This window comes from Typopeltis vanoorti, chromosome 7, assembly GCF_054136105.1.
Source record: "Typopeltis vanoorti isolate ZY-2024b chromosome 7, IOZ_Tvanoo_1.0, whole genome shotgun sequence".
NCBI lineage: Eukaryota > Metazoa > Arthropoda > Arachnida > Uropygi > Thelyphonidae > Typopeltis > Typopeltis vanoorti.
The window spans coordinates 93,849,187-93,863,342 of record NC_143555.1 but is presented as its reverse complement, the minus strand read 5'-3'; the positions used below and the strand labels follow the sequence as shown (position 1 = coordinate 93,863,342).

The window sequence follows — 14,156 nt, the reverse complement described above, 5'->3', positions numbered from 1 at the left end:
TGCCTTTTAAAACACTTGTTATACGATCGTCAAGGTAGTGCTTTTTTTCTTCTTTTTTGTGAAGGTGTATTTTTTTTAGATTGTTCGCTCTCATACGATCATCTCTGATTATTGTGTGTGGGAACGAAGTGGTTAATGGACGTTTCACTAGCACATAAACAAACTAGACTACAGCATTTGCCCTAATAAGTAAGGAAGGATTCACACATGAATGATCAAGTGGCAATGCAAAAATAAATAAAGAAAAGAAAAGAAATAAAAAAAATAAAAATAAATAAAAGAAAATAAATAAATAAAATAATAAAAAATACAATAAAATAAATATACATAAATAAAAATGAATTAATTTTAACTAAATATTGAAAGCTAGGAGCTTTAACCAGTACGAAGATAACGAACTGAATGAGGTTTTTTTTTTTTTTTTTTTTTTTTTTTCCCTCCCAAAACGATTAATAATATCACTGAAAGTAGAGCATTATCTCTGTAACAAAAATAATTTTCTATGTTTCAGAGGAAAGTTCGGCACAGTGTACCAATGTACAGAAAGCTCTACCGGACGTATGTTAGCTGCCAAATTTATAGCTGCTGTTCGGCAGGAGGATCGACGTGATGTCGAAAGAGAGGTTGAAATAATGAGGTGTTTACAACACCCTCGACTACTGCAACTCTACGACGCATTTGATGACGGAAAGAAGATGTGTCTAATTCTTGAACTGTAAGACGATATCATATGAAATAACCTTGTATAAAAGTTATGTGTTGTTAAAGCTAACATTTTTATTTTATCATCTTAAAAATAATTCAAGGTATGGTTAATAATGATTATTTCGTTATTTTCTTTTTTATGTAGAAGAAAAAAACCCACATAGATATTAATTATAGTAGAAAATACGATATACTATTATAATACTGAAATATTATGCCCGATAGTAGTCATTTACCATTCATAGCAAGATCTTTCAATACGCAGATGGCATGGCCATGCTGTCAATTCATACTGATGCAAGCGGTGCCCAAGCAAACATGTAACATGACATAAATCTAGTCGCCAACTGCTCGCTATAAATTCCATGCATCTAAACTTCAGCAAGCATAATCAATGATATTCAGGAACTTATTGTGAGTGCTAACTGACAATAAGTACATAACAATCCATCATCCACCCTCCTATATAAAAGGGTTATCCATCAGCAAAACTACTACCATAACTCAGGTGGTTGTTTTAACGCAGATATAACTCAGTTCTTGGAGAAAATATGAACCAGAATAGCCATAAAACACATATGAAGCAAACTCCGGATAACAGCCAAGAAGATGCATAGACTAAAAGACTTACCTCTTACACACATAAAAGCACTTGTGTACATGATATTAGGTGATAACACATGATAGAACAACTTAAGTATTGTGTGTGGATGATAAACTAAATATATTAAGATCAGTGCAGTATAAAATGATAAAACTGATCTTTTGGATGCAAAGAGATGATGCTCACTTTATCTACACTGCAATAACATCGCCTAAAATATCAACAGTCAAACACCTTTGTCACTACTTTAATGCTTTAGCGTTATAATTTTGTAATGCTTTAACGTGACCACTACGTGGTCACACTAAAGCATTACTTTGAATTAACTACAGAATAACTAGAATCGTATAACAAGCCCTCAGTTTTATCTGCGTCACATAAATCATTACGGAAACCTTGAGAACTACAGTACTTTGAAAAGAGCCTTAAAACGTAAAACATTATACGAGATCAGGCTTTCCACTTCAGTGATACATCATCATCATCATATTTCAAGGTACCGTATGTGGTTGTTTTCCCATACTGATAGCAATGGAAACAACAAACTAATATGCAACAACTGATCAATATGATCCTCAGATAAACTGAATACAAGCTCAAGAATGCTTGCATGCAATTTTATTATACCTTATATACAGGCAGCAGCATTACAATGAAAAATATTTCACTTATTGTAAATATAACACTATAAATACGTATTGTAAATATGTTTCTAAAAAAAGATGCGAACTTCTCTCTCTCTCTCTCTCCTTCCAGCTATGCATAGGCCAACACTCCGATCCTTCCTAAATTTGATGTTATAAAGCTTGAAAAGAAAAAATAAAATGGAAGTGATAGATTTTTGTGTTTGGTGATTTGTCTACTCTTGCTATATGTTTTATATTGTCTATTCACCATTTACGCGTTTACCTCCTACATAATCCTCCATCCAAACCCTATGATGTGCACTGCCCACTGACACTATTGTTTATTAACTGCGTGTGTTTTCTGTACGATTCGTCTGTATGCGGGATAAAAAAGTTTGATACCTCATCCGTATGCTCGCCTTCAGTTGAAAAATAAATGAAGTCTATACATAATGATTCTTCTTGCCATGGAGGAATTAAAAGACAAATTGTCCCTGCTTTTCTAATTGCGTTGCCCCGGCGTAAATCTCATAGTACTTATTATCATGCACAGTACGCATCCAGTTTTATTTACTATATTACCCATCATTATTTTCCGTTAAAAATTCAATGTGCTTATATGAATTAGAACTGTTTTTTTTTTCTTCCAGAATAGAAGGTGGGGAACTGTTTGAGCGCGTAATTGATGACGATTTTATACTTACCGAGAAAGCTTGTTCCATATTCGTCAGACAGATTTGCGAGGGAGTGGAATACATGCATTCTAGGGATATATTGCATTTGGATATGAAGGTAAAGAATATTTTAATAATCTAAATACATCAACAGTACAAGCGCATCTAATAATTTCTTGTGAATAGTTTGCGAATGTAAGAAATTTCTATAGAAATATAAGTGAAGACTTTATTCAAAATGTTTGTGACCTCAAGTAAGAAAACATGGTCCAATTTCACTATAGATTGGTAATCTAAGTATACAAAACACGTAGTTGTGTTATGTCTTTCAAAACTTAGCTTTCAATTACCTTCAGTTGAAAAGGTCTTTGCCTCCTCAGCTGTAACAATTTGCCTCCTGAGCTGTAACAATATTACACTAACAGCATCAGATTAAAAAATAATAATAATAATAAAATATAAAATAAGGACTGGCTTAGAGGGACGAAGCAAGAATGCTTTTCATCTTCCCCGTTATCTGTAGAGGACAGTGTAGGGATAAGATGTTATTGAGCTATTAAAGCTCTGATCATGGCAAGAGGGTAACAGCAATATCCGAGCCTCAGTTAGAACTTTATTGGCTACAGCATTGCCATTCATTACCCTCCAAGGGTATTAATCACCGTATCTCACGGTCGACTAGTCCCACCTCTAGCATCAGATTACGTAACCATACAAATATTTAAATAAATAAAATTATAAATTATTTTTGGTATGTAATTAAATATAAAATTTTTTATTATACATTTAAACATAATAATAAATAAGAACTTTTTTATTTAGTAATTTTATTATTTTTTTTTTATATATATAAATAAATTTTACTTTAAATTTCTATTATAATCATTGGAATTAATTTTATCTGTTATAATTAATAATGTCTTATAATTAAACTTTATAATTTAACCACAATTGCTAATATCCATGTATTCCTCCACCCCATTAATAGCCTGAAAACGTCCTATGCATTAGTCGACGTGGGAATAAAATCAAAATAATCGATTTTGGACTCGCTAGAAAATACGATCCTACTAAAAAGCTACAAGTGTTGTTTGGAACCCCCGAGTTCGTAGCTCCCGAAGTTGTCAATTTTGAAAGAGTTGCTTATGGTACGGACTTGTGGAGCGTTGGAGTAATCTGCTATGTTTTGTAAGTGAAAGTTGTTTGTGTTTTAACATGAAATGATTCAAACTCGATTCTACTGGATATGTGATTTAATACATCGCTAAAGACAATACTATGTTAGTCAAAATAAAAACTGTTAAAGGTATTTTATTTTATATACTTCTTATACATAAAAAGAAATACTTTATCTTGTTTATTTGATTTTTTTAAATTAAAATACTTCATATAGACCAAAATAATAATTGAATTTATTAATATATTATATTATTAAAATTATAATAAACTGATACTCTATTTTTTTTAAGAATTTTTTTATTTTCTTTAGACTATCCGGATTATCACCATTCATGGGAGACAGCGATCTAGAAACCATGGCGAATGTAACTAAGGCAGAGTTCGATTTTGAAGATGAAAGTTTTGAAAAACTTTCTGACGAAGCCAAAGATTTTATTTCGAGATTAATTGTAAAGGATATCGAGTAAGTATGAATCATATTTTAAACAGAATTACAAGTTTTCTTCAGGCAAACTAGCAACAAAAATCCTGCCGAGTTTCCGGAGGGAAAATCCTCCGTATGACGAGGAGTGCTTTTCTCCACATTTCTGACATGTTCTTTTTGACGGACTTCTGTTATGTCCAACATAACAAACACCGCGGCTGCAATAGATTTTATAAACTGCTGGTCTCTTCGTAGGCTGGTGTGGTTGTTTTGGCTGTCTTAACATCGTGGAAATTTTTGTAGAGGTCTAAAGGCAATTAAGTTATGTTCGTCTAGGACTTTTGCTATTTTGTCTATGACTTTCTTGATATAAGGTTGCACCTTTATAGTCGACTGGTTGCTGTCGTCGAGCCAGAGTAATGGTATATTCAATACGTTATTAATAGTTTTTGATGTTGTAACCATTTTTTTAACTATGACCTTCAACTGATGAGAGCATCCAAGAAGAAAATGGATCTACCTTTTTTTCTACCTTTTGACGCTAAATTAGATTCTATGATTTCAACCATTAAGGATGTCAGTAAAGTTTTGAAGAGATTATTCTTCTGAGCCTGGCCAAATGATAAAAACATAATCAAATGTATTACTTTTTTCTGCTAGCAGAATGGTTTGTTGATTAGATGTACTTGAGATTATTAAAATTCCATGTAGTTTATAGCATGGAGGATGAACTGTTTTGCGGAATGGTAGCGTCTGTGAATGCCTGGTTGCTGAGGTGGGAAGATAGGTGTTGATGTTGCCGATCTCAGTATTGCTATGGAGTTGTGCGTTCCTTATTAACCATGGCGTATCTAGTATCTTGTATAGATATTTATTTTGAACGATCTGGATCTTTTTGATGTTGGAGTTTGCTTGTGTTGGTGAGCCATATCACGATTGGTCTAATTGCTGCTTTATAGAGGAGAGCTTGTTTCTGGAGTTTAGCAGCTACTTCGATTGAGACTTGCTCAGGAGTAGTTATTAATGATTTAAAAAAGCGGTGTCTTTTGTCCAAAAGGAAATGAACGTATGTGCTGACATTTAACGACTCTTCATCGGATTGAAGAAAATGTGTGGAGGTGTTATTGAGCTAAAAGTTCTAGTCATGGCTGGGTAACGGCAATAGCCGAGCCTCAGTTAAAACTTCATTGGCTACTGAATAAGTAAAGCCATCTCTAAAAATTAGGCGATCCCCCGGACCACTCCCTAAGAGTGGCCGAAAGACAGTCCAACTCAGCGTTGGTTCCACTCAGTGACGGGCTCCCCCCCAACACCGAGCAGAGCCGCTCATATTCCAGGGAAAAACATCCACCGACAAATCCCCTCGCCAGGCCATACCGTCGATCACCCTCCCCGGAAACTTAAAATGCTCTCTCAGGGCAAATCCCCCCCCCCGAAATCTAAGCCCCCCATCACCGGGAGCAAAATTTCGGAAGAAACCAAGAGAGCGAAACTCGACGTCCCAGGGTAACGGCAATAGCCGAGCCTCAGTTAAAACTTCATTGGCTATACAGCATTGCCATCCGTTAACCTGATACCCATTTAACACGACTTTCTAAAAAGGACTGGTTAAATGGGCGAAGCAAAAATGCTTTTCATATTCCCAGTTATCTGTAGAGGGCAATGCAAGGGTAGGGTGTTTATTGAGCTATATAAATAATTGAGCTTTATAAATAAAGCTCTGCTCATGGCAGGAGGGTAACAGCTATAGCCAAGCCTCAGTTAGAACTTCATTGGCTGTATACAGCATTACCCTCCCAGGGTACCCATTTTAGTCTCCTCGTACGACATGCATGAGCTACATTGGGGCTATTCTTATCCCGGCCACCACACGGGGATTAACCTTAACACGACTTAAATTGGGTTTTTCATTACTTATTTCTAAGTTAAGTATTTTCCTGTGCGGTGGTTGAAAGTTTCATTTTTTAATTGAAAATTGCATCTAATGTAATAATTTAATTAAAATAACAGCTATTTATTTACTGTAACAAATGTTTAATTACTGATAAATATTAGTATTCATTTAAATTATAGTTAAAGTTCTTAAACTTGAACTATAATAACTATAATTTCAACTTAAGTCCTTATAAGGACTGGCTTAGAGGGGCGAAGCAAAAATGCTTTTCATCTTCCCCGTTATCTGTAGAGGACAGTGTATGGATACTGTTATTGAGCTATTAAAGCTCTGATCATGGCAGGAGGGTAACAGCAATAGCCGAGCCTCAGTTAGAACTTCATTGGCTACGGCATTGCCATCCATTGCTCTCCAAGGGTATTAATCACCGCATCTCACGTTCGATTCCTTCTTCCTTCATTCCTATAATTTCAACTTATCCTTATAAGGACTGGCTTAAAGGGGCGAAGCAAGAATGCTTTTCATCTTCCCCTTATCTGTAGAGGACAGTGTAGGAATAAGGTGTTATTGCGCTATTATAGCTTTGATCATGGCAGGAGGGTAACAGCAATAGCCGAGCCTCAGTTAGAACTTCATTGGCTATAGCATTGCCATCCATTACCTATAATACCTATAATTTCAACTTATAATTCTTATAAGAACTGGGCGATGGACGTCCTTGACTCTTTATCCCGTCATCTGAATGAAGTAAATCTGTGTGGATGGAGTGTTATTGAGCTAAATAGCTCTAGTCATGGCTGGGTAGCGGCAATAGCCGAGCCTCGGTTAAAACTTCATTGGCTACAGCATTGCCATCCGCTACCCTGGAAGTCCTAAAAAGGACTCTGATCTTTCCTCTATAATAATTTCAACTATAATTGAAATTATAGTTATTTCTAAGTTAAGTATTTTTCTATACGGTAGTTGAAAGTTTCATTTTTTAATTGAAAATTGCATCTAATGTAATAATTTAATTAAAATAAAGCTATTTATTTACTGTAACAAATGTTTAATTACTCATAAATATTAGTATTTATCTAAATTATAGTTATGTATAATTAATTCTGTATTAATTCTACATTTTTGTGATACAATTCATATTTCATTTCAGTCAACGTATGACGGCAACTGAATGTCTGTGCCATTCCTGGTTGAGGGTAAGATTTTTAAATAAACACCTAACCAATTATTTTCCCTTAAAACTAAACGTTGTTTGCATCAGTGTTATCTTAGCTCCGTTTTTTTTACGTTTCCGCATCTCATTTTTAAAATTACCGGATGTGTTACCTGACTAGCATTCATTACTCTTGTCAGTGTTCAGTATATTTTAAAAGCACAAATGTATCCTTTTATTTCTTTCCTTCCATTGCAGTTAACTTATTATTTTAATGATCCCCAAATAGTATGTTATTTAAACTATCCATTGTACAGAAAATTACAGTATAATTTAGCCTTTTTAGTAAGCATGAAATAAGATAAACCCTTTGCACAAACCTTCATACGTATTTCACACGCCAGGTACTACGATCTCTTTAAGTTAGTCAAATATATCATCCTGCAAAGGTCAGCAACCTTTCAAGGGAAGAACCATTATTTTGTTTATTTATTATTTTCTTTATTTATACATAGTTTCTCACAGGGAATGATGAAGAGTCGGGAAGGAGGCCGGGAGTACTTTCGACTATATGAGAATGTTGCCTTCTTCGATGCTTAAAAGAATGCCAGTTCGATCCATTCTTCGTGAATGGTATTGGATGTGTATAGTAATAATCTTGCAATCTGTGTGAAGTAGATGTTAGCAGCCTTCTCGGTAATGTATTTAATTGTGGGTAGTAGAGCTAGTATCCAAGGCATATCTGATAACATGGCCGTATTTAGATGTCAAGTTAGATATCTGTGTCCAGAATTTCAGGGGTGTTACGGTACATTCGCAGATTTGAATCGATAAGTTTGAATCTATGTAGCTTCGCTGACGTTATCAGAATATTATGCCAAAGCCTCCATTGGATATCTGCTTCAAGTCTCATATGGAGGTGGACTGAAAGTTAGATGGTGCATGTGGCTGTCAAGAGGTGGGTTTGATGGGACGGTTAGATGCAGCGACATCAGGTAGTGATATATTTTCCTGTAATCGGTAGATAATAGAGTTAAAATGCACCAGATGATGGGAGTTGGAATAATATATTATAGAGTAGTGTGCACAGGTATATGTTGCCTGCAGAGTCTTGTGAAATACGATGATTCTGAAGTATGCAACCTTGGTTTCATGTAACTACCCTTGTGGGTAGGCATGCAGAGTGCTTAGTATTTCCTACGAAACATGCGAATAATGAAGATGCTATCTGCCAGAGGATGCTATCTGCTTTCTGACTGTTCCTCCAAATGAAGAGGTCGTCCGTACATTATGCCATTTTCCTAGAATTCGGTTAAAATGATTTTGTAGTTCCTTCCAGTTCAGCATAGAAATATTGTTTAGGTAGACACTAGGTATATTTGTCCATTACTTGATCAGTTACATCTGGTTTTCATTTCTTCTTTGTTTCGTATTATGACTGTGACATTCGCTGTCAAATGTTGTTACGGTAATTTTCCAAGGTGAGTCCAGTGCTTGACTTTGCGTGGATGATAGGCTGTTGTGTATTTTTACCAAGTAAGGTTATACAACTAATCTTTACAATATTCTTGAAAAAGGACAGCCTTGTTTTATCCCTCACGAATAAAGTAATATCTGGATAAGATGGTTACTTGCTTTCAAAAAGAAGCCTGCTTCTTTGTATAGTAAGTTGACTATCGCAGCTTACTTACTTAGCATTGTTTAAAAAATACTAGCAAACCTCTTCTATTTATGTGTTTGTATTCTTCCCATGCCAGTGAAGCGCAATGAAACCACTCGGCTATAAAGATATCCCAACAGAAGGCACACACCGTCGTGTCTTCATTTTCGTGATTTGTCTCTCTATCGGATGATATTACGGTAATTTTTTTCCATCTCCGCCTCTCATAAAACGAACATGTGCCCAATCAACCAGATTAATTTACATCCTTAAAAAGTTAAATTTAATGACTTGCTTATAAATTCACAGTATCTCTGTGATGTGAGGGAATTGAGTTCGTTTGTCGTGTTATGTTTTTACTTTTTTTTTTAATTTTCTTTTCATTACTATCCTACTGCCCTGTTCATTCTTTACCTATACAGTTAATTAGATGAAGTTTTTACTAAATTTTAAAGCATTATGCATCAAACATGGTAAACATATATGTTCATCAATGGTGATAACGACTGTAAACATTCCGAGTGAATAAGCGTAGAGTGAATTAAAAAAAAAAAAAAAAAAACTAAATGCAAGTATTTCTTTTAAATCCCACAAATTCATATAGTACAATGAAACGCAATACAAAAAATGACATTACATATGAAATAAAGCAATACACTTCAAGGTAAGTTTATTAGTATACTTATTTACTATTTAAACAAATAATGTCAGTAATTATTTACGAAACCCAATCGGATATATCTTATAAATCATGTAAAAATAATAATCACATATTAGCATTAAATTTCATCTTTGTTCATTTAAGTTTCAAATTCTATTATTAATATTTTATTTATTTTATTCTTACCATTCATAATTAATAGTTATAGATATTGGATGTCATGGAAACGGAAGAATTTTGAAACAACGCCCCCTATCAGATTTCATTTTATTGTTGATTGCAATTATTTATCTAATTATGCACATTTCACAAGATTACCTAATTATTTCATTTGCATTTGTTAATGATATTTTCTTTAATAAAAATAAACGGTCATTAGTATTCATTATTAAAATTCTTCCTGTCGTCAACAGAAAGACAAGAAAAAGGAAGAAAAGCAGTTGGATAAAAAGAAATTGAAGAGGTTTGTCATCAGAAGGCGATGGCAGGTAAGAAAGACGTTTGGATATTAAATGATTAATTAAGCTTTAGTAGTAGATAATATTTCAAATTGTTGACTACAATCCAATAAGAAATCTTGGTTGGATTGTTACATTTTATGTTATATAATTTTATTTTTATTTTTAACATTGCATTGGTATTTTGTTTGAAAAATTCGGAACATTAGTAGTGCCATCTGGCGGTCTGTTCTGAAAATTTGTTTAGGATTGGCGTATCATAAGGTATGCCAATGGTAAACCTAAACAATGATCAATAAAAAAAATTCGTTATTAAATTAAACTTGGTATTTGATACTGGATATAACTATCTGTTCTGTTGTTCTTAGGAACAAACGTGTTTTTAAAACACTCCTAACATTGTTATTAAGACCGTTACAGACATGATCTTTCATTTGACCTCAATTCAGCATTACGTTTAAAAATAAAACCGAAAGAATGATAGGAACGTGGGAATTATGTGCTTGATCAATAATATTATTTTGGAAATGATTTCTCAAGTGTTAAATTTTTGGCAGTTCAACAATAGCTAATTCATCAGTTATTTTTCTTATTCATCTTTGTTATTTTAATAACAATGTTATTCAAATATCTGTACACAGTAATAAATTCATAAAAGCAGCCTTCGTTCAACATATGCATACTTCATTATTTAATTATTTTATGGTGGTTCCAACTAAGAAAAGGTTTTTATTGTAAATCTAAATTACATTCATATATATAGTGCATGGATTGAGAATTTTTTTATCTATTTTTGTGGATTTTATATTTTTATTTATTTATTTATTACTTAGTGCAGTCTCTTCTTTGTAGGCAATGCACTTCCATCAAGAAGCACTGATTCGTTATTAATATTTTTTTCAGTATTAAATAATAACATATAGTGAACTAGTACCAGGGATTTCCAACTGCTAATCCTTATATACCACTGGAGAAACGGAAATCAATCCTCTTATGGTAATAGTTCCCAACTTATTTTTTAATGACAACAGCTAAATTTGTTTATTATAGGCTTGTGACATAATACCCTCAAACCTTTTCCAGAGTAACGCAAGAAGCGAACATCCTTCTTCCCCGCATCCTAAGTAACTTATTTTGTAAATGATGCCATGAATGCTCATCCACGCAAGTACCTTTTACCATGTTAGGATCACTAGAAATTAGGAGAAACACAAAAATCCCTTACTTCCGGTCGACAATTTAAATATGAGTGATGTTTTCTTAGCTTTTTTTTTATTATTTATTTAAAAATGCAGTATGTATCTTGTCCTTCTTTTCCTTTTTCGCTGTCCTCGTTTTAACTCTCTAGTGTCGAGTAACCCTAGAGTACGCCTCTATAAGGTAAACACTGAGTCGTGTTCCGAATTATAATTACATCTGACAGATTTATTTCTTCATGCAGCTTACACGTAGGTACTAATTATCCTTTAAAACTCTCACCCTGTTTTTCATCATCTCCGGACTGTTTTATTAATATTTGAGTGACTCTTTACACAACAGACTGTTCAATATTTAATTATTTTATGTAGGAAAAACAGTGAGGCACGCATTTTTCACCGCTAATATTTGCATATGTTTCAAACAAAGCATGAAAGATCTCGGTGTTTTTTCTTACTCTTAATCAATCGCACAGACTTGATTAGATTATCTTTCTTTAATTCGATTATGTTTCCCTTCTTTTAGAAGAACAGTATTACCTTTAATTTCAACTTGTGATCACTGAAAAGATACGTATGAATTCATCCTCTTTGTTATCACCACACAGAATGCCGTAAGATGGCGCTCAACTTCAATGAATGGAATTTTCAGCCAATCACAGCTATCAGCAGGATCAAGTGATGCTGAAGTTTCTCCTCTAATACAGATGTTCACAGCAATAATATTCGTATTATTGTTTTTATTTATTTAGACTATTAAGATGCTCATTTTTATTTCATTTATTTTTACTCTTCGGATCCCAAAAATGTTCCTTTCTTTCATATACTCCAAAGGTACAGTTTTATAAGGTAGTTACTCTTAAAAAGAAAGAAACAATCCCTCAAGTTTTGACAGGTACATGGTTGAAGATTTCAATAATATTTCCATGGCTTTCTTTCTAATATATACTTTTTCTTGATATTTAGCCAATATTCACAATAAGCACAAAAACTAACAATTCTGTGAATACCCAATGCGAAATGTTCGATAAACCAACATGCACAGAGGCTGATTGTACGCATGTGCACATTTCTCCAATCACTTACCATTCTCATGATGTCATTTCAGGCGAGTCCATTTTGCATTCTCCAGTACACTTTTCATCAAAAATAGCTCTTCAGATTCATAAAAAGGTGCCTCGCCTGCACTATGCAATTATTTTGTATTTTAGAATGAAACCCTAACTAAAACTTGCGTTAACACAGCATTAACAAAAGGTTTAATTCAGTTAGTATAACTTGGGATTTTTTTTTCTTGAATTGAGACGATATCACAAATGTTAAATGTCAATTTCTTGAGTTTTGAAAAACAAACAAAAGTCATAGAGTAAAAAGTCGGAGCTGAGGAGTAATATCCGGACGATATATCCGGATATACCTAGTATATACGTAAATATATTGAAATGAGTAGAAGCATTGCTGAGATGGAGAAAGCCATCTCCAGTGCATCACTTCTTTGTACGATTATGATATTTAGACTTTTTAAATTATTGTTTAATTTTTACCTACTTAAATTCCATATATCGGGCTATATTTTTCAGCTTTTTATAACTGAGCAATATCGTTCTTCTCAGTCTGTTCAATGTGCTTAGTAAGTAACGTCTATTAACAAGCATTCTTCAAAGTATCTATTTGATAGTTTGAAGAATAACCGTATGTTTATAAAAAGTGCATAAGAAATAGCAAAATTAGTTCAACTCTCATTGTATGAAAATATCTCGAAATCTGACGTCATCAGAGGCTAGTACGCATGTGCATATGCGTTATTAGCCAAAAAAGGTGGTTAGGAAAAGTGACTTGGAATCTTCACGTCATCTGAAGTTAAGCCTATGGTCGCAGAATTTTGGGGATGTTAGCTGAATTTAATTGAGGCTCTTAAGCCGCTAAAATTTTTCATTTTATTTTTGTTCCATAAGTTCATAATATAATTATATTAATTTATAAATTACTTTGTTTTATTTTAATTTAGATAATTAGCATTATATTAAATTATATATTGTTCATAACATTTTACGTTAATTTCGAAATTAATCTATTTTAAATTATTAACGTATAGTTATGTTAATAATAATATAATTAAAATTTACGCATATTAAATGTATATGTCCATGATACAAATTTTGTCTTTTTTTTTGGGGGGGGGGGAGATGGACCGAGTCCTTGACTCTTTATCCCTTCATCTGATTGAAGAAAATCTGTGTGAATAGGGGTTTTAATGAGCTAACAGCTCTAGTCATGGCTGGGTAACAGCAATAGCCAAGCCTCAGTTAAAACTTTATTGGCTACAGCATTGCCAACCGTTAACCTTGTTCCTCAACCAGATCACATCAAAGTTTTTTTTTTTTTAATACCAAAAAGTGGATAAATTAATTTTTATTAATTTTTTTTGTATTCAAAATATGTTTAAAAATTTATAATAAAATATTATTTATTATTATACTTATTACAATTGTTATATGAATATAATTTTAACGTTATACTTTTTAATAATAAAAGTAATTTTAAATATTTTATCATCAATAATGAAAGTACTTTGCAATAATAAAAGGTAAATTATTTATATAAGCTTATGTTAAGTGTAATTACATTCATAATAAATGATTATTATTTATGAATTTTATATTGCCATTACTCTCATAGTAATGGCAATATAAATATGTAATGGCTTATATAATACTTATATAATATAAGTATTATATAAGCTTTATATGTGATTATGCTCATAATAATAAAATTAATTATTATATTGTATTATATTATTACACAAGCATCTCCTGAACACAGATTCCAACGGAAATTGAACAGAAAAGCTGTGTGTGTGTGTGTGTGTGTGTGTGTGTGTGTGTGTGTGTGTGTGTGTGTGTGTGTGTGAAACAGCGAATT

At 32.9% G+C, this 14,156-nt stretch overlaps 1 protein-coding gene across 1 annotated transcript in view; it reads left to right on the top strand.

Moving 5' to 3' along the window:
* LOC150104872 (myosin light chain kinase, smooth muscle-like) overlaps nt 1-14,156 on the top strand; it is a 65,765-nt gene that overhangs the window by 28,084 nt on the left and 23,525 nt on the right. The window contains exons 4-9 of the mRNA XM_090396032.1: nt 512-715; nt 2,586-2,727; nt 3,598-3,797; nt 4,099-4,251; nt 7,257-7,302; nt 9,994-10,068. Coding sequence (XP_090252158.1) covers nt 512-715; nt 2,586-2,727; nt 3,598-3,797; nt 4,099-4,251; nt 7,257-7,302; nt 9,994-10,068 — 820 coding nt within the window. The remainder of the gene's footprint in view (nt 1-511; nt 716-2,585; nt 2,728-3,597; nt 3,798-4,098; nt 4,252-7,256; nt 7,303-9,993; nt 10,069-14,156) is intronic.